Below are 21,462 nucleotides of genomic sequence, written 5' to 3'. Positions count from 1 at the left end.
GGGGGCAAACACGTAACAAGGAGCTTATGAAATGCTGAGAGCATATGGCACTGACACATCCGTTTCTCCCTCCTTGTAAGAAGCTAAAGACTCCTTGGAGGGCAGGCAGAAAGACAGTTGCCATTTCACTGTTGCTTAGCAGCTGTTGTAAACTCAGATCCTAATCCAAATGTTAAACATCCAATGAAGTTTACAAAGTATCATCTACATAACCTAGGTTGCTAAGGGGATTTAACTCAAGCAAATTGTTTCAGTGAAAATACCTGCAACCTTCTCTATGAGATCCACTTTAGCCTTGCCACTCAGGAACTGGGCCTTGCTGCAGAAAGGCTGGAGGAGGAGGGTTTTATCTGTGAACAAAGTAAAGGACAAGTCAGAGCTGGTCATCCTCTCAGCTACGTTCCAGCCTCGCCTGGAACCTTAAACTAGATGATGTGATCTCAAACATCATCAGACACCTACCAAGGTTTTGGATGAGTGCATGGATGGCTCCAATGGCAGCGCTGTAGATTGCGTTGTTCTTGGAGTTGAGGTGATTGTCCACGATGGCCGGTACCAGGATGTAGACTACCTGGGCCAGGTTATCCTTCATCACAGTGATGATCTTCTGCAGAGACTCCAGAGCGAACAAGTTGACTTTACTGTTGGACTCCTGCAGTCTGGCCTTAAAGGCATCAAACACCTGGGAGAGAAGCATTACTATAGATTCAATTATGACCTATTTACATAGGTCCTCTTATCTAGGGGCATTTGCATGGTTTATATTTGGTCAATAAAAGTTATAGCTAGTATTCTTTGTGATAGTCAGAGAACTTTGGCAAATGGCAGCTTAGGGTGTATAATAATGAGCGCTGGTTGATTCATAACCTGCAGTCTCTGCAGTTATATCTGCGAGGCGGGCAGATTTAGGGTCATGGAATATTGTGTGGATGAAAGGCGGGTGGGTGGCGGACGGGTTGAATAAAGAGAAACAGGGCTCGAAATTAACGCTTGACCTCAAAAAAATGTTGGAAAAAAAGAATATATATTTCAATTGTCTGAATGGACATGAAAAAGGTCATGATCCTTGTCATATTAGTAATCCATGCTAGTTGGTGCATCTTTAGATCTCCCCTCTTTCTTAATTCTAACGGAAATTTTCATCTCGGAAAAGATGAAACCACTAGCTTGTGCAGTGCGCTATTGAGAATGGTGTTTTCCCGTTAATTGCATTTTGGAACATTTGAGCCATCTGCGCATTGTTTTTATTTATTTATTTAATTTAATTTAATTTACTTTTAATCCCTTTTTCGTGGTATCCAATTGGTAGTTACAGTCTTGCCTCATCGCTGCAACTCCCGTACGGACTTGGGAGAGGCGAAGGTTGAGAGCCATACGTCCTCCGAAACGCAACCCAAACAAGCCGCACTGCTTCTTGACACAATGCCTGCCTAACCCAGAAGCCAGCCGCACCAATGTGTAAACACCGTACACCTGGCGACCATGTCAGCGTGCATGCGCCCAGCCCGGCACAGGAGTCGCTAGAGCGCGATGGGACAAGGGCATCCCTGCCGGCCAAACCCTCCCCAAACCTAGACGACGCTGGGACAATTATGTGCTGCCCCATGGGCCTCCCAGGTCACGGCCGGCTGCGAAAGAGCCTGGACTCAAACCAGTATCTCTAGTGGCACAGCTAGCAATTGCGATGCAGTGCCTTAAATCAAAATCAAATCACATTTTATTTGTCACATACACATGGTTAGCAGATGTTAATGCGAGTGTAGCGAAATGCTTGTGCTTCTAGTTCCGACAATGCAGTAATAACCAACGAGTAATCTAACCTAACAATTCCACAACTACTACCTTATACACACAAGTGTGAAGGGATAAAGAATATGTACATAAAGATATATGAATGAGTGATGGTACAGAACGGTATAGGCAAGCTGCAGTAGATGGTATCGAGTACAGTATATACATATGAGATGAGTAATGTAGGGTATGTAAACAAAGTGGCATAGTTTAAAGTGGCTAGTGATACATGTATTACATAAAGAAGGCAAGATGCAGTAGATGATATAGAGTACAGTATATACATATACATATGAGATGAGTAAATCCCTCGCTACATATTCGTCGCAAGACCCACTGGCTCCAGGTCGTCTACAAGGCCATGCTAGGTAAAGCTCCGCCTTATCTCAGTTCACTGGTCACGATGGCAACACCCATCCGTAGCACGCGCTCCAGCAGGTGTATCTCACTGATCATCCCTAAAGCCAACACCTCATTCGGCCGCCTTTCGTTCCAGTACTCTGCTGCCTGTGACTGGAACGAATTGCAAAAATCGCTGAAGTTGGAGACCTTTATCTCCCTCACCAACTTCAAACATCAGCTATCTGAGCAGCTAACCGATCGCTGCAGCTGTACATAATCTATTGGTAAATAGCCCACCCATTTTCACCTACCTCATCCCCACAGTTTTTATTTATTTACTTTTCTGCTCTTTTGCACACCAATATCTCTACCTGTACATGATCATTTATCAATCCAGTGTTAATCTGCAATATTGTAATTATTCGCCTACCTCCTCATGCCTTTTGCACACATTGTATATAGACTCCCCTTTTTTTCTACTGTGTTATTGACTTGTTAATTGTTTACTCCATGTGTAACTCTGTGTTGTCTGTTCACACTGCTATGCTTTATCTTGGCCAGGTCGCAGTTGTAAATGAGAACTTGTTCTCAACTAGCCTACCTGGTTAAATAAAGGTGAAATAAAAAAATAAAAATAAATGTAGGGTATGTAAACATTATATTAAATGGCATTGTTTAAAGTGGCTACTGATACATTTTTTACAACAATTTCCATTATTAAGTGACTGGAGTTGAGTCAGTATGTTGGCAGCAGGCACTCAATGTTAGTGGTGGCTGTTTAACAGTCTGATGGCCTTGAGATAGAAGCTGTTTTTCAGTCTCTCGGTCCCTGCTTCCTCTTGTCCAGATGGGTTAGGGCAGTGTGCAGTGTGATTGCGATTGCGTCGTCTGTGGACCTATTGGGGCGGTAAGCAAATTGGAGTGGGTCTAGGGTGTCAGGTAGGGTGGAGGTGATATGGTCCTCAACTAGTCTCTCAAAGCACTTCATGATGACGGAAGTGAGTGCTATGGGGCGGTAGTCGTTTAGCTCAGTTACCTTAGCTTTCTTGGGAACAGGAACAATGGTGTCCCTCTTGAAGCATGTGGGAACAGCAGACTGGGATAAGGATTGATTGAATATGTCTGTAAACACACCAGCCAGCTGGTCTGCGCATGCTCTGAGGACGCGGCTGGGGATGCCGTCTGGGCCTGCAGCCTTGCGAGGGTTAACACGTTTAAATGTTTTACTCATGTCGACTGCAGTGAAGGAGAGTCCGTAGATTTTGGTAGCGGGCCATGTCAGTGGCACTGTATTGTCCTCAAAGCGAGCAACAAAGTTATTTAGTCTATCTGGGAGCAAGACATCCTGGTCCGCGACGGGGCTGGTTTTCTTTTTGTAATCTGTGATTGACTGTAGACCCTGCCACATACCTCTTGTGTCTGACCCGTTGAATTGCGACTCTACATTGTCACTATACTGACACTTAGCTTGTTTGATTGCCTTGCGGAGGGAATAGCTACACTGTTTGTATTCGGTCATGTTTCCGGTCACCTTGCCCTGATTAAAAGCAGTGGTTTGCGCTTTCAGTTTCGCGCGAATGCTGCCATCAATCCACAGTTTCTGGTTTGGGAATGTTTTAATCGTTGCTGTGGGTATGACATCGTCAATGGGCCGCCAGAGTGACGCAGTCATCTATGTACGCATTTTTGAGAAAAACGGTCTGATCTGTTGCATCAGCCTCAATGCTTTAAAAAAAAAGTGTGCAGTGGTTGCATTAATTTTGAATCTGTTATCCCAGAGTTTGTTTTGAACCATATCCATATTTATTATCCCAGCGATGACGGGACACACTTAGTTTCGCTCCCAGGAGGGAATTATTTATAAAAACATTAAAAGTATTTGGTTGTAATTGTAGCCATCCTCCAGGAGAGCTTTCAAGGGGCAATGTTGTTACAGAACCTTTTATCTTCTGAACAAGTAAAAACAGTTCATGTCAAGCCCTGCCTTAAAAAAAAAACTTAAAATGTAGCTATAATTGTTGAGCAATTTATATCTATAGGGTACTTTGAGATTTTTATTGAATTATTTTAGTCTATCTGGTATCAGTGTGTAAGCCTAAACTTTAGGGCCTAACTGTAAGCTCCACGTCTATGACTCTGATTGTGGCCTACAACGCATTTTCTATATTAGCGGGTTTGGGCCTCTATTGTCCCATTCTCACATGTAGTCGGGCGGTTGAGGCTGGGTTATTAGCAATTGCGGGCAAACAAACATCTGACCCGCGAACCACTAGTATATATTATAAGGCTAAAGAATATCTGGTTTTGTTCAGATGACGTCAGTTACCGGAAAGATGCTGCCGATAACTATGTTGGGGCTGTGCTCACAGTCCACCACGAGCTGGTCGATGCCTTTGATGCGCTCTCTGAAGTCCTTTGAACCCAGCAGAGCTGTGAGCTGCTTGATGTACTCTGTCTTGTCTGCAATGCTGTGAGCTTGGGGTCTGCCGCTGTACTGCCCAGACTCCCTGCAGATACACAAACAGTAGGTAAGTCATGGTGAGGAGTTCTCACTGACACATGAACACACTGTACATACAGTACCAGTCAACAGTTTAGACACACCTACTCATTCAAGGGTTTTTGTATTTTTTACATTGTAGAATAATTGTGAAGACATCAAAAATATGAAATAAACACAAATGGAATCATGTAGTAACCAGAAAAGTGTTAAACAAATCAACATATATTAAGAAAACCCTTGAATGAGTAGGTGTGTCCAAACTTTTGATTGGTACTGTACATTGACAAAACTGTGCTAATGCATGGACAAACAGCAAAGCTGGCCATGGCTTTAACCATACCAGTTCTGTATACTAGGGTGTAAACTTGATGAGACTGACGTGCTACACATTTCAGTTAGTGTTGTTGTGTTGGCCCACCTGTTGACCACTTTGAGGGGTTCCCTGCTGAGAGATGAGGCCCTAACTGTGCCACTGCCAGGGAGGGAACGCCGGCCCCTGCCTGACGGGGTGTCCTGGGGCATCTCTCCCAGGCCCTTCAGACCACAATAACATACATGTAACTCATGGCTCACACACATGTAACCACTGCTTCCTTAAAGGCCCAGTGCAGTCAAAAAAGTGATTTTCCTGTGTTTTATATAAAGTATATTTCCACCCTATAAGGTTGGAATAATACTGTGAAATTGTGAAAATTATGATAATGTCCTTTTTGTGTAAGAGCTGTTTGAAAAAAACTGCCTGTTTTGGTGGGATGGAGTTTTGGCCTTGTAGTAAATTAGTGAAAAGACCAACAAGAAAAAGAGTTCCAAACCTCTCTAGCTAGTTTTCAGTTTCCCACTCAGACCACTCCCAGACAGTCCTAGCACAATTCTTGCTTGAGAAATTGCTCTTTGCTAAGAAGCTATTTTTGTTTATTTTTTACCATTTTAATTGAAAACAAATCACAGTAATTGTTCCCCAGAAATGATTTCATATTGAGATAAGAATGGCTGCATTGGACCATAAAGTAAAAGTGCCTTGTCTTAAAATGCAAGCCCCCAGCAGGGGGAGACAGAAATCGACAGGAATGACTCATAACAGTCACACACACCTTCTCAGTTAGACGGTGTTCTGTACCTTAGTCTTCAGAATGAAAACAGTGTCTCTGATGGGAGCCAGGTCTTTGGCAGGGGTATATTTCTCCAACATCTTATCAAAATCAGGGTGTAATGACAGAAACAGCAGCATCCGGCGTCCCTGGTACCTAAGAAGAACAGCCTCAAACAATGCCACTTATTCTATTGATAACAGACATACTTACTAGCATTAAAACAGACATACATTGGTTTTAAACAAAATTCCCTCCCTACCTAGCTTCCTGGGAGGAGTCTTGTGACAGCTTGATGATGGCAGGTAGGATTCGGTCGGTGAGGTCTTTCCCTCCAGATAGGAGGCGGGCAGCGCCAATGTTCTCCAACAGGTTGACCATGTGATGACCTGCGCACTTCCTCACCACTGAGTTCAGATGACTGTTCACAAGAGACAATATCAGGGATATTTAATGATAAGATACAAGCATGATAAGATTCAATATCTTCAAGCAAAGCATATATTTCAAGGACTGCTGCTGAACTGCGTGCTAGTTGGTGACAGTGAGTGTATGTCTGACCTGAGGCCGCTGGTGACCAGGGCATTGAGGCTGCGGGTGGGGGTGCAATGTTGCACCATGCTGTCCAGAGCTGCATCCACATCCTGCCTGATGAAGGCATTGGACTCCCCAGCCTTCTGCAGCAGAGCCTTGGCAGTGGCCTCCAGCTCCTGGTCCATCCCCTTCTGTAGTGCAGTGTACAGCTCACCCATCGCCCCAACAGCAACACGGGACACACCCGACCGAAGGTTCCTCACCTGGGGAGCAATACACTCGGATGATGATGATATTGAATCAGCTAGATCATTTTTTCTTCAGCCATCTCACCAAGGGCTTGAATGGTCACATTTCCTCATCAGGACGTAGGAAAAATCAGTCATCAAAACGACTAGAGTCTACAAGGACCACCCTGTACTGAATTGATTGAGGCTGAGCTTATGATTAGAAGGAAGAAAATAGATTGGATAAGGGTCCCCAGGAAAATGGACTGGACATTAACATTTATTTAAGACTAAAAGAATGAGGAGTCGTGGTCGTACCTCTTGGATGAGTGCGAGACAGACGTCATGCAGCCTGTTCCGCAGTACGTCTGAATGGTACAGCGTCAGACCACGGAGAAAGGTCAGGCCCTCAATCTTCTTCTCCCTTCATTAAAACATTTAGAAATAGAAATTGAGAAAATCCAATCCATTGCTTAGAGGCATCCAAAAATTATAAATGAACATTTGACGTTGGGTCTGACTAGACAATGTCTATGTATGGGGTTAAACGCTGGTGCTGAGGTTCAGTTGGACCCCAAGGAGGTTTAGCGGTTGCTAAAACGTCAGCGAATAGGGATCCAAATGAAGAATAAAGCTCACCAGTCGTCTGAGTTGAGGAGTTTGAAGCTCTGTGTCAGTGCTAGCTCAGGTTTAGAGAACGGCTGTAGTTCAGGCTGCTCTGTCAGGTCACTCTTCTGGCTGGGAGTGCCTGGGGACAACTCATCTGGAGGACACAACCACATAATTAAATACAACACAATTATAATGGACTTTTTCTTATTCTATAATGGATTAAATAGTCCCCCCCACCCCTCATCAATCTACACACAACAGCCCATAATGAAAAACAGGTAAAATAATTAAAAAATATATAAACTGAATATCACATTTACATAGGTATTCAGACCCTTTACTCAGTACTTTGTTGAAGAACCTTTGGCAGTGATTACAGCCTTGAGTCTTCTTGGGTATGACGCTAGGTGCCTTTTGGTAAACTCCAAGCAGGCTGTCATGTGACTTTTACTGAGGAGTGGCTTCCGTCTGGCCACTACCATAAAGGCCTTATTGGTGGAGTGCTGCAGAGATGGTTCTCCAATCTCCACAGAGGAAATCTTTCAGAGTGACCATTGGGTTCTTGGTCACCTCCCTGACCAAGGCCTTTCTTCTTTGCTCAGTTTGGCCGGGCATCCAGCTCTAGGAAGAGTCTTGGTGGTTCCAAACTTCTTCCATTTAAGAATGATGGAGGCCACTGTCTTCTTGGGAACCTTCAATGCTGCAGAAATGTATTGGTGCCCTTCCCCAAATCTGTGCCTCAACACAATCCAGTCTTGGAGCTCTACAGACAATTCCTTTGACCTCATGGCTTGGTTTTTGACATGCAGGTAAACATCTCAAGGATGATCAATGGAAACAGGATGCACCTGAGCTCAATTTCGAGTCTCATGGCAAAGGGTCTGAATACTTATGTAAATAAGGTATCTGTTTTTTATTTTGTCATTATGGGGTATTGTGTGTAGAATTATTTTCATTTAATCAATTTTAGAATAAGGCTTTAATGTAACAAAATGTGGAAAAAGTCAAGGGGTCTGAATACTTTCCGAATGCACTGTAAATCCTTTTATTTAACTAGGCAAGTCAGTTAAGAACAAATTCTTATTTACAATGACGGCCTACCCCAGTCAAACCCTCCCCTAACCCGTAAGACGCTGGGCCAATTGACTCCCGTTCACAGCCGGTTGTGATACAGCCCGGGATCGAACCAGGGTCTATAGTGACGCCTTAGACCGCTGCGCCACTCGAGAGCAATATCTACAGTGGCTTCAGAAAGTATTCATACCCCTTGACTTATTCCACACTTTTGTTGTGTTACAGCCTGAATTCATAATGGATTAAATTGAATTATACACTTAATAGCCCATAATGACAAAGTGAAAACATGTTTTTAGAAATGTTTGCACATTTATTGAAAATGAAATACAGAAATATCTAAGTTGCATAAGTATTCACACCCGAGTAAATACTTTGTAGAAGCACCATTGGCAGCGATTACAGCTTTGTCTTACTCGTTAAGTCTCTAAGAGCTTTTGATACCTGGATTGTACAATATTTAAAAAATTCTTCAAGCTCTGTCAAGTTGGTTGTTGATCATTGTCATGTTCATTCAAAGTCATCTTGGTGAGCAACTCCAGTGTGTATTTGGCCTTGTGTTTTAGGTTATTGTCCTGCTGAAAGGTGAATTTGTCTCCCAGTGTCTGTTGGAAAGCAGACTGTGCTTAGCTCTATTCCATTTCTTTTTTATCCTAAAACAAAACTCCCTAGTCCTTGCCGATGACAAGCATACCCATAACATGATGCAGTCACCACCATAATTGAAAATGTGAAGAGTGGTACTCAGTGATGTGTTGGATTTGCCCCAAACATACCGCTTCAGGACATACAGTAAAGTAAATTTCTTTGCCACAGTTTTTTTTTTTTGTTCTTATTGCAAACAGAAACAACATATTTATGCTTGCCATAACAAAGTGGTTGAATACTTATTGACCAAAGACATTTCAGCTTTTCATTTTTAATTAACTAACTTCTAAAAAACATAATTCCACTTTGACATTATAGGGTAATGTGTGCAGGCCAGTGACACAACATTGGCAGTGTTACATTACCCCTCTATTGTTACATTACAGTCACTGGCTAATTGAAGCAGCGTGCGTGGCAGGAGACGTATTAATAGAAGCTGTGAAAATAAAGCTTTGCTCTCCATTATCTAAGAGAACATCTAATCTACTGTTGCCAAGCTCGGCTACTGTTGGAGCTGTGATGGGCTAATTAGTAGTGCACAAAACCTCTTTAGAGTGACATATGTGTTGACTGATTTTTCTACCCACCATGTTAAAAAAGTACTATTAAGTTGCTCTACTGTATGAGACGTCACAGAACATACAGTTCGGTATTTAATGCTATGATGAAAAACAGTGTGGCGCCACCTTATAACTGCAAAGAGGTAGAGATTATATGATGACTGCCAGACTGTTCTGCTGACCTGAGCTGTGTGAGAGGGATGGCCGTGTATTGCTGAAACTGGGAGCCCTCCTCAGGCGGGCCATGGTGCTCCTGGGGTTGGGAGGGACCGTGGGGGGGCTAGGCTGGTGGGGGGGACTGAAACATTTAATAGGGCTCTGGGGTCCCTGGGGGCTGGCAGGGCTGGTTGGACACTCATCTGGTAGAGAGTCAGCCTTGGTGGACGTCACTATGCTCCCGTTCAGATGTAAGTCTTTTAGGCGAAGAACAAACACAGTAGAGATGAACCACAAGCACATGACAACATTTGGCAACATTACAAAAGCCAGTGTATCAAGGGAAATCCTGTACTAGGTTTATGAATAGTATTGGAGGGTTAAGGAAAATACATTGGACCTTTGGAAATGACTGCTGTATCCTCTGTAGCCACGTCATTTTGCCCCTGTCTCAGGCGCAGGCGCATCCTGTCAGCTTTCTGGCGATCTCCCAGGGCAAGCTGGCCCTCCTGCTGCGCCAATCCTTGCTGCCTCATCTTGTTCCGCGCAAACCTAGACGTTCTCACCTTTTCCTGCAGACAAACACACAGCACTCCAGCCAAATACATGTCACAGGTGTAACTGACTGGTAGCAGTGGTACAGGGACAATTTCTCTCAATCTGTAATACCAAATGGGAAATGTAGTCGCAGAGGTTGTTGGTGATGTATGTACAGTATGGTGGATCTGCTCACCCTGGCCTCCTCTGCGTCTGGGCTGTCATCTGGGTCCAGGTGGTGGCTGAGGACAGCATGGCTGTAGATGCCAGTTGGAGGGTCACTGTGCAGCCTGGTCATACAGTCGCCCTGCTCCATCGACATGGCAACGCCTGGACGGCTGGACAGAGTCACCAAGCCAAACACTCCTGCAGAGGGGGGAAGTGAGGAAGATTCAAGAGCGCTCAAGCTAATGTTTTCATTGAAACCGTTATTCAGCAAAGTTCCATATGACTACATGGAACTCTATTCGACATCAAGTAACTCACGCAAGCGGTAAAATCTGATTTTAAAAACTAAAATACGGAACAGTGAAGAGACACAGGCACAGACGTGTGATAACATATGCACTATACACACACGTACACATGGATTTTGTGTTGTAGTCGAGTAGTGGACTGAGGGCACACACTTAATGTGTTGTGAAATCTGAAATGTAATATAGTATTTTTAATTGCATGTAACTGCCTTAATACGTCTGGACCCCATAAAGAGTCGCTGTTGCCTTGGCACTTCCTAGTGGGGATCCATAATAAATACAAAGTTGAAACCTTGAGCAGTACAATGCATTTATATAGCTACAGAATACTGTAAGCAGTGATGACTTCCAAAATATGATGCACTCTCTCCTCTGCAAGTCTTTCCATCTGTTACTGTGCCAAAGCTAAGTGTATTGCCAACTACAAGAGTTAAATCCAAACAATTATTTGACTGGGCCCGAATACTGTGTGGCCCCCAGGCAGGGCCTTGCATGTCAGCAATCAAGTTTTCAAGATCTAGAACTTTCAGAATATAGAAATACAGCCAGTATGATCCATTTTGCATCATATTCTACATTTTAGTAATTTTATATGACGCAAAATGCAACATCATATGATGCAAAATGCATCATACCGGCTGTATTTCTGTATTTTGAAAGATATATATCTTTAAAACTTGATTGATGATATGGAAAACATTTTGGGACTATGTCAACAATGGACTAATGAAGCAAATACCAAAATATGGTTTTTGGGTGGAGGTTTCCTTTAAACACAGCCCTGAGCCAGATCACCATGACCTAAGAACACAGTATTGGACATCATGGACATCTGAACAATGGCACAGAGTTGTAAAATAAAAGGAGACAGTTAAGGACTGACCTCTGCCAACCACACCTTCAGGCATGTCAGTAAGTGGTGAGTTCCTGTTGCTGTAGATCTGGGACCCTGAGGAACAGAGAAGAATATCATATTTATTTTTAAACAAGCCACTGAAACATATGGAAAACATATAGAAAAATACCCATCATTTAAAGAGAGTAATATGCCTTAATGGAGCAGACCTCCTTGCAGTGACTGACCTTTGGCAGACCTCAGGGCTTCGACTGGCTCCCGGAGGGCTGGTCTAGTTGGGGGTGGAGAGTATTCTCTAGTCCGGTCCTCTTCCTCAGGTTCCATAGGTCCATTTGAGTACGGGACTCTTTGACCAATCACACTTACTTCAGGTATGAATTTATCTCGGAGTGGAAAGCCTAGTGAAGAAAACACAGAAACACACTAATACAGCAACAGAAACAACACTAATCAGAGAGATCCTATTATACGTCAAATCCCCACTGTACCTTGAAGGGCACTGGCGTCCATGGAGACAGAAGACCTCAGCTTAGCAGAAGGCAGTCTAGCAATGTGATGCTTTGCTGAAGAGGAGGCAGAATTCCCAGGGCTGCTGACAGAGGTCAGAGGTGATTCACCAGAAGGGATATCATATCTATCAGACCTTGGTGTGTGTCTACTTGAAGGCGTGAATATCATAGCTTGATCCCTTTGCCCCCCCCATTATTCTTGAAATTGGATCTCATTTGGTTCAACTTACAGCCCACTTAGAATCTAGTGGAATGTACCTGGTTTTGGTGCTGTTGTGGGTAGAGTTTGGGGGTGAGTAGACGCTCTTGCTAGCTGGGCTGGTGACAGTGGGGGAGGTTTGAGAGGGGGAGTCCAGAGCCAGCTCCAGTTTCATGGCTGAGTCAGGGCTATCTGGGTCATGGTCTGAGCCACTCAGACTCACCTTGGCCTTCTTCTTAGCTGCACTGCAGCGCAGGGAGCGCAGAGAGTTCAGCATCTGTAAATAACAAGAACAACACATTAGCTCATCAGTAACCTGAGAGCCAGGTGAGAGTGTGCTGTGAATACAGATACTATTTTATGCAGGGGTGTATATCCATGACAACTTAGATATCAAGTCTCTTTACCCAGCACTAACATTACCACACAGATACTTAGTCCCAAATATGACCCATTTCACCACCGCTGCACTAATAAAGAGAAAACATGATCCACATTCCATCTTCCAGCACTGAGGTATCCAGAGTAATGGGTACAGCTATGAATAAATCTCTGATGGCAAGATGGCAGCTTTCAGACAGTGTCCTAGCTACATTCAGCTGGAGACTTCACTATGTGGTTAGAGCGTTGGACTACTAACCGAAAGGTTGCAAGATCGAACCTCTGAGCTACCGAGGTAAAAATCTGTTGTTCTGCCCCTGAACAAGGCAGTTAACCCACTGTTCCTAGGCCGTCATTGAAAATAAGAATTTGTTCTTAACGGATTTGCCTAGTTAAATAAAGGTTAAATAAAATAAAAAGCAGAGCCGTGTGTAAAACAGTGATCCTAACCTCCTGCCGGTCCAGGTTGTCATCTTCCTGGTCTTGGTCCTGCAGGCTGAGGTGATCCAGGTCCAGGTTCCTCTCAGACAGGTGGTCTTGCAGGCTGGATGGAGCTGGAGGGTTGAACTGCTCGCCATTCTGAGACTGGCCCCGCTCTGGTAGGGGAAGGCCTGGAGACCGGGAAACAGGCAACACGGTCCGCGTCCCACTCAGAGCCTGCCGGAAAGAAGAGGCGGACGAGGAGCTCACCAGAGAGGCACGGAGACGCCGTGGAGAACACCTGCTGGATGAGAAGTCACCTGTGGGGACAAAGAGCCACTCAACAATATGCCTCAACTAAATAACATGATGACCAGGATCTACCCAATAATATGCAGTAGATACCAGATCCATACTTGATATGTCTTTCCAGGAGCTGGGGTCTAGTCTGTGGGGGCTGCTCTCTCTCTTGTTGGGCCAGGTGTTGGACATAGACAGTGAGGAGTCAGCGTGACGGCGGGACAGTGTTGGGGTCGGCAGGCCCCCGGGGAGTGTAGCCAGAGGGTAGGAGGGCAGTAGAAAGGTGCCCTGGGCCGAAGGGAGGGAGAACGTGCGCTCAACGCCGGGGGTCCCAGGGAGGAGACGGGCCTTGTGTACCACTGCAACACAAAGATCCTTCAGTTACAGTGCCTTGCGAAAGTATTCGGCCCCCTTGAACTTTGCGACCTTTTGCCACATTTCAGGCTTCAAACATAAAGATATAAAACTGTATTTTTTTGTGAAGAATCAACAACAAGTGGGACACAATCATGAAGTGGAACGACATTTATTGGATATTTCAAACTTTTTTAACAAATCAAAAACTGAAAAATTGGCCGTGCAAAATTATTCAGCCCCTTTACTTTCAGTGCAGCAAACTCTCTCCAGAAGTTCAGTGAGGATCTCTGAATGATCCAATGTTGACCTAAATGACTAATGATGATAAATACAATCCACCTGTGTGTAATCAAGTCTCCGTATAAATGCAACTGCACTGTGATAGTCTCAGAGGTCCGTTAAAAGCGCAGAGAGCATCATGAAGAACAAGGAACACACCAGGCAGGTCCGAGATACTGTTGTGAAGAAGTTTAAAGCCGGATTTGGATACAAAAAGATTTCCCAAGCTTTAAACATCCCAAGAAGCACTGTGAAAGCGATAATATTGAAATGGAAGGAGTATCAGACCACTGCAAATCTACCAAGACCTGGCCGTCCCTCTAAACTTTCAGCTCATACAAGAAGACTGATCAGAGATGCAGCCAAGAGGCCCATGATCACTCTGGATGAACTGCAGAGATCTACAGCTGAGGTGGGAGACTCTGTCCATAGGACAACAATCAGTCGTATATTGCACAAATCTGGCCTTTATGGAAGAGTGGCAAGAAGAAAGCCATTTCTTAAAGATATCCATAAAAAGTGTCGTTTAAAGATTGCCACAAGCCACCTGGGAGACACACCAAACATGTGGAAGAAGGTGCTCTGGTCAGATGAAACCAGAATTGAACTTTTTGACAACAATGCAAAACATTATGTTTGGCGTAAAAGCAACACAGCTCATCACCCTGAACACACCATACCCACTGTCAAACATGGTGGTGGCAGCATCATGGTTTGGGCCTGCTTTTCTTCAGCGGGGACAGGGAAGATGGTTAAAATTGATGGGAAGATGGATGGAGCCAAATACAGGACCATTCTGGAAGAAAACCTGATGGAGTCTGCAAAAGACCTGAGACTGGGACGGAGATTTGTCTTCCAACAAGACAATGATCCAAAACATAAAGCAAAATCTACAATGGAATGGTTCAAAAATAAACATATCCAGGTGTTAGAATGGCCAAGTCAAAGTCCAGACCTGAATCCAATCGAGAATCTGTGGAAAGAACTGAAAACTGCTGTTCACCAATGCTCTCCATCCAACCTCACTGAGCTCGAGCTGTTTTGCAAGGAGGAATGGGAAAAAATTTCAGTCTCTCGATGTGCAAAACTGATAGAGACATACCCCAAGCGACTTACAGCTGTAATCGCAGCAAAAGGTGGCGCTACAAAGTATTATTAACCTCTTACATCTATGGGGGGCTATTTCATTTTTGGATGAAAAACGTTCCCGTTTTAAACAAGATATTTTGTCACAAAAAGATGCTCGACTATGCATATAATTTTTGAGTTTTGATTTGTTCAGGCAAAACCAAGATTTGAAAGGCTCTGTTTTATCCTTATATGGCAATAAATGTTTCCCAAGGTGTCCAGCTTCATAGGCAGATCATTGATTGTCCCACAGGTGTTGTTGTTGCAAAGTTGCCAGTATTTTTCCATGCACAGAGAGGAAAGCAAAAACTGCATATCAATGAAGAGATATTTTGAGGATTGATTCCAAACAACTTTATGTTTTGAAGTTAATCCCTGAAATGTAGCCAGGCAATGTAGAAAAGGTCACAAAGTTCATTTGGTATGTAACTGAGAGTCTCCTCATTGAAAACATCAGAAGCTCTTCAAAGGTAAATGATTTTATTTATTTGGTTATCTGGTTTTTGTGAAAATGTTTTTGCTACTCAAAATGCTATGCACTTTGCATACTCTTACACAAATTAGTCAATTTCTATGGTTCAAAAGCAATTTTGAAAATCTGAGATGACAGTGTTGTTCTGCTTGAGAGCAGACGCATTATTTTCATTTTATTTGATTTTCAGAAATCGTTAATAGCGTTATGCTAATGAGCCTGAGGCTTTAGTCACAAACCCGGATCCGGGATGGGGAGTTTCAAGAAGTTATGGGGGCTGAATAATTTTCAATTTTTGAGTTTTGATTTGTTAAAAAAGTTTGAAATATCCCTCCCTCTGTGTCCCAGATTCTTCACAAAAAAATACAGTTTTATATCTTTATGTTTGAAGCCTGAAATGTGGCAAAAGGTCACAAAGTTCAAGGGGGCCGAATACTTTTGCAAGGCACTGTACCTTTCAAATAAAAACTGTGTTCTGTAGAATGTTGGTCAGAGAAGTTGGTCGATTTGAAGATGTCAGGGTCCAAGTCAAGGCTCCCACTCCTTCTCAATCGTCCGGGGGATTCCCTCCTTCTAGAGGACAGGGGCTTATTGGGCTCTGCAGAACCTGGAGGACAACAAATCAGCTATTACTGTACCTCATAACCATTATCTATTCTCTATCAATACAGTATGATGACTTATTGTTGGTGGCTTCAGCAACTCATGTTAAGCTTCAAAGTGATACGGTCAGCTAAAGCGGAGGTCAGGCTAACCTGTGAGCCCAGTGACTGACCGGGGAATGTAAACTGATCCAAGTTTGTTTAATTTGATAAATGATTCAGTCTAGGTTGAATACCTTTGGCTAAGTCAGAGCTTAGTTAAATCATGCATTGACAACCCCATTTTTTCAGAAACGATGGAAAACAGCTTTTATGAAAGAGCAGCATAAGGGCGGGGGAGATTTTTTTTTTTTACTATTTGTTCATACTGGGTGGTAAAGGTTTCTGCCGTGTTCTGCGGCCTCCAGAAAAAAGAGTCAAGTCCAGTCTTGCCTGTGAGCACAGGCTGCTCTTTTAAATATTGGCTACATAGCGGTTCGCACACACTCCCACCACAAAACACTCCCACACACAATTCAGCATAGAATCTAGCAGTTTTTGTATTCCACTGCATGCTGTAAAAGCAGAAAACAGAGCATAATAATTATTATTGAACATTTTTGTAGGCTACTTTAGCAAAGTCTTATACAATATTTTGGTACATGGACTCAATTCAAATTCCCAATGCACCTGATACAATTGTAGTCTTCACATAGAGGATTACATTCAGAATTGTGTCAAGATTACATATGTGTACCGGTAGTCAAGGCAGTGGAGGTGGGGATAAGTTATATTAGAGCAGTACTTATTATTTCCAAATCAACCGATCATACATTACATACCCCTAAAGTGGCTTGTACCTTATTCTCCTGTCACAAGTTCCCTCACTGTAAGGTATCTTGATAAAAGTTGCACACCAAGATACTAGCAATTTAATACCTAACATCTCTAGCATCCCCGCTTGAGAAGAGACCATGTTCATGACACAATATCTGCTGTATTATCTCAGTTGGCTTCCCCACCTAGTCTGGTCCTTTCCTTCCTTTGAGAGCTATTCTCCTGGCCACTCTTCCAGAGTGGGCCAAGTCAACAGTGGGCTAGTTGACTGCAATGGGAAGGAAGCCTCTGACAGGTTGGTGGACGTGACCACAAACCAACTGTGACTGCAAAGTGGAGGAACTTTAATAAATCATTGTAGCCAACTCTATTGCTTTCATCCACTTTACTGGCCTTCCTCCCTCACAATTAATACCTCATATATTCTCCTTTGTCTACAGTGAACAGAAAATGTATGTATTTGATCACATTGGGTCCATACTCGCGAACATTAGAAAACGTTTCATTTTAACCAGGACCTCGGTCTGAAAATGCGCGTCAGCCTGTTACAACAGTCAACGTAGTTGCATGTGATTGAACTCTACATTGTAGCTGATCCCATCATATAGCATAGGGCTAGCGTGTGCCAGGTTAACCTCACCAGCTGACAGTGATTATTCCCTATAATAAATTCTGCATCAGCCCATCAAAGATTTTAGACATTATATCCACCAACCAATTACATTTCTTAAAGGTCCAATGCAGCTGTTTTTATCTCAATATTACACTGAACAAAAATTAAATGCAATATGCAACAAGTTAAAAGATTTTAATGAGTTACAGTTCATATAAGAAATTCAGTCCATTGAAATAAATGAATTAGGCCTTAATCTACGGATTTCACATGACTGGGAATACATATATGCATCTGTTGGTCACAGATACCTTAAAAAAACAAACAAGAAAAGTAGGATCAGTCAGTATCTGGTGTGAGCACCATTTGCCTCATGCAGCGCGACACATCTCCTTCGCGTAGAGTTGATCAGGATGTTGATTGTGGCCTGAGGAATGTTGTCCCACTCCTCTTCAATGGCTGTGCAAAGTTGCTGGATATTGGTGGAATCCCAAACATGCTCAATGGGTGACATGTCTGGTTGGTATGCAGGCAATGGAATTGTGTGCAGATCCTTGCAACATGAGGCTGTGCATTATCATGCTGAAACATGAGGGGATGGCGGCGGATGAATTGCAAGACAATGGGCCTCAGGATCTCATCACGGTATCTATGTGCATTCAAACTGGCATTGATAAAATGCAATTGTGTTCATTGTCCGTAGCTTATTCCTGGCCATGTCATAACCCCACCACCACCATGATTTGATTTGATGGGGCACTCTGTTCACAACATTGACATCAGCAAACAACTCGCCCACATCTGCCTGTAAAGTTGAAACTGGGATTCATTCAACAGCACAATTCTCCAGCGTGCCAGTGGCCATCGAAGGAGAGCATTTCCCCACTGAAGTCGGTTACGATGCCTAACTGCAGTCAGGTCAAGTCCCTGGTGAGGACAAAGAGCACGCAAATGATCTTACGTGAGACGGTTTCTGACAGTTTGTGCATAAATTCTTTGGTTGTCCAGGTACCTGGTCTCAGACGATCCCGCAGGTGGAGAAGACGGATGTGGAGGTCCTGGGCTGTCGTGGATACACCAGGTCTGCGGTTGTGGGGCCGGTTGGATTCTAAAACGACGTTGCGGCTTATGGTTGAGAAATTGACATTTAATTATCTGGCAATAGCTCTGGTGGACGTTCCTGTAGTCAGCAAGCATGCCAATTGCATGCTCTCTCAAAACTTGAGCCATCTAGGCCTCCCGAGTGGCGCAGTGGTCTAAGGCACTGCATTGCCACTAGAGATCCTGGTCCGAGTCCAGGCTCTGTCGCAGCCGGCCGCGACCGGAAGACCCATGGGGCGGCGCACAATTGGCCCAGCGTCGTTAAGGGAGGGTTTGGCCGGCAGGGTAGTTCTTGTCCCAATGAGGACTAGAGACTTCTGTGGCGGACCGGGTGCAATGCATGCTGACACGGTCGCCAGGTGTGTGGTGTTTCCTCCGACACATTGGTGTGGCTGGCTTCTGGGTTAAGCGGTTGTTGTGTCAAGAAGCAGAGCAGCTTGGCTGGGCTGTGTTTCAGAGGACGCACGGTTCTTGACCTTCGCCTCTCCCGAGTCTGTATGGGAGTTGCAGCGATGGGACAAGACTAACTACCAATGGAATACAATGAAATTGGGGAGAAAAAGGGGTAAAAAAATAAAAAAATAAAAAATAAACTTGACATCTGTGGCCTTGTGCTGTGTGACAAAACTGCACATTTTAGAGTGGCCTTTTATTGTCCCCAGCAGAATGTGCACCTGTGTAATGATCATGCCGTTTAATCATCTTCTTCATATGCCACACATGTCAGGTGGATGGATTATCTTGACAAAGGAGAAATGCTCACTAACAGGGATGGAAACAAATTTGTGCACAAAATTTGGGAGAAATACGCTTTTTCTGAGTATGGAACATTTCGGGGATCTTTTATTTCAGCTCATGAAGCATGGGACCAACACTTTACATGTTGCATTTATATTTTTGTTCAGTGTAAATCATTTTTGGGTAACAATTTAGTTCGTACCTTACTCTGTTTTCCATCAAAATTGTAAAAAGTAAACAAAAATAGGTTCTTAGCAAAGAGCAAATTCTCAGGCAATAATTTTATAGGACTGGCAGAGTGTCTGAGTGGGGAGGGGAAAACTGAAAACGAGCTGTTATTGGCAGAGAAGTTTGGAACTCTTTCTTATTGGTCTATTAACTAATTTACTGCATGGTATGTCACCAGGCAGGCCAAAACTCCACCCCACCAACATGATTCCAAGATGGGAGTAACATTGCATGTCCTGTCAACGTCCGTGTTTGGTGTTTTCCCTGTGCGGTTTTGCTTTGTTGATCTAGTCTATATCTGTGTCTTATTTACAATTGTTGTTTTGAGCCTACCCTTTGAAGCCCAGCTTTACATCTAGGCTATATTAATATGCAAATGTTTTATGCAGGCCCTGGAGATGGGGGTGTGTGCTAGTGGGTCATTTGTATGTTCTGAATTGTTAATAAAAGATCGAATTAAATAAAAAAATAAAAATAACATGCAAAGATTTACAAACAATATAGCTCTCCGCCCGTCTTCCCTCCCTTGCCGGCCTGCAGTAGATCTGCTCCCATGGGTCCGGGTTTCCCTGTTTTTCCTAACTGATCACCGGTGACTTCTTTGCTGCTTCTCCGCTGAGCCCTCGCCTAATCCAGGCCTCCGGTGTCCTGGTGTCTCCTCCACTGTTCCTTTGCCAATGACAAACTCTGTTGAGTTGCTGAGTCTCCTCCGTCCAGCTCCCCTGGGCGTCGGTGCTTCTACACTGATTCTACGCTGACAAGTGACACGGATCCCTGGTGTCTCCCAGAGCTTCCCCCGCTGACTCGCCGTGGCTGTACTGTTCTTCTATGTTTGTCAGATTGTCTCCTCGTTGATACACCGGAGCGCTACGAGCCTTTCTCAACCCTGAGCCCCAGGCTTGGATCCCTTCGCAGCGGGGCTACATCTCATAACCACCATCTACAGCTGATCACTAGGAGTGCTCGCAATGCGCATCGGTGCCCGTATTTGGAGCGGGGGCATTTTACTCTCTCTGCAATGAGGTGTCATTTATGGCTTTTCCTCATGTTTTAATGTAACGTCTGTTAATGCCACATTGCATCCCGTCCAGCTCCTCGGGCCAGTCCCTCTCTCTCCCTGGGGTGAAACATCGATGCGTCTCACCTCCTCATCTAGGGATGTTATTTAATTCATGGCTACTCTAGGGACTGTCTGTTTGGGATATTCTCTATGTTACCCCAATGTCTGCTTGTCTGCTAATGAAACAGTTTGACCAAACGCTTTCCATTAAGCCTATCATGAATTTCCTCTCATGCGCACGGCAGCCTGAGAGCGCCGATAAAAGTCATGGCCTTACCATATTACTGTTGATGGTTTCTGGTAATGTACATTCAAACCCCGACCCTGACATTTCCTCTGTTAACAACTCTGTCATGCCTGATGCTAAAAGCGTAACTTTTGAAGACTTCTGTAATCGCAAAAGCCTCGTATTTATGCATATGAACATCCGGAGTCTCCTCCCCAAACTTGATGAGCTGAAAACATTAGTGCACACGACCACCCCTAATGTCCTGGCCATCTCCGATTCACGGCTCAGGAAATCTGTTACAAACTCTGATGTTTTCAATCCAGGCTATAATATCTTCTGCCAGGGCAGGTCCTCCAAGGGAGGAGGGGTTGCCATCTATTGGAAGGAAAGTCTGCAGTGCTCTGTCATTCTATATAAGTCTGTGCCCAAACAGTTTGAGCTGCTGCTGTTAAACATCAAACTCTCAAAGTACCTCTCTCTCACTGTTGCTGTCTGTTCAAATCAAATTGTATTGGTCGCATACACATATTTAGCAGATGTTATTGCAGGTGTAGCGAAATGTTTGAAAAAATTCAAAATGGCCATTCCAAATGTCAACAATATAATCGTACCTGAATGCTCACTCA

At 43.9% G+C, this 21,462-nt stretch overlaps 1 protein-coding gene across 1 annotated transcript in view; it reads right to left on the bottom strand.

Moving 5' to 3' along the window:
• Positions 1–21,462, bottom strand: part of LOC135525945 (TOG array regulator of axonemal microtubules protein 1-like) — a 41,244-nt gene that overhangs the window by 1,337 nt on the left and 18,445 nt on the right. The window contains exons 3-21 of the mRNA XM_064953919.1: positions 15,919–16,056; positions 13,330–13,572; positions 12,944–13,233; positions 12,172–12,389; positions 11,893–11,993; positions 11,632–11,802; positions 11,432–11,497; positions 10,269–10,438; positions 9,936–10,107; positions 9,562–9,792; positions 7,125–7,248; positions 6,804–6,909; positions 6,286–6,521; positions 5,987–6,145; positions 5,754–5,880; positions 5,055–5,170; positions 4,460–4,640; positions 463–682; positions 264–350 (exon numbers count right to left, since the gene is read on the bottom strand). Coding sequence (XP_064809991.1) covers positions 264–350; positions 463–682; positions 4,460–4,640; positions 5,055–5,170; positions 5,754–5,880; positions 5,987–6,145; positions 6,286–6,521; positions 6,804–6,909; positions 7,125–7,248; positions 9,562–9,792; positions 9,936–10,107; positions 10,269–10,438; positions 11,432–11,497; positions 11,632–11,802; positions 11,893–11,993; positions 12,172–12,389; positions 12,944–13,233; positions 13,330–13,572; positions 15,919–16,056 — 3,156 coding nt within the window. The remainder of the gene's footprint in view (positions 1–263; positions 351–462; positions 683–4,459; positions 4,641–5,054; positions 5,171–5,753; positions 5,881–5,986; positions 6,146–6,285; positions 6,522–6,803; positions 6,910–7,124; positions 7,249–9,561; positions 9,793–9,935; positions 10,108–10,268; positions 10,439–11,431; positions 11,498–11,631; positions 11,803–11,892; positions 11,994–12,171; positions 12,390–12,943; positions 13,234–13,329; positions 13,573–15,918; positions 16,057–21,462) is intronic.

Source organism: Oncorhynchus masou, chromosome 32 (genome assembly GCF_036934945.1).
Source record: "Oncorhynchus masou masou isolate Uvic2021 chromosome 32, UVic_Omas_1.1, whole genome shotgun sequence".
NCBI classification, from domain to species: Eukaryota; Metazoa; Chordata; class Actinopteri; order Salmoniformes; family Salmonidae; genus Oncorhynchus; species Oncorhynchus masou.
Note: the sequence above shows the minus strand (reverse complement) of the source record. Positions and strands in the feature narration are given on the sequence as shown.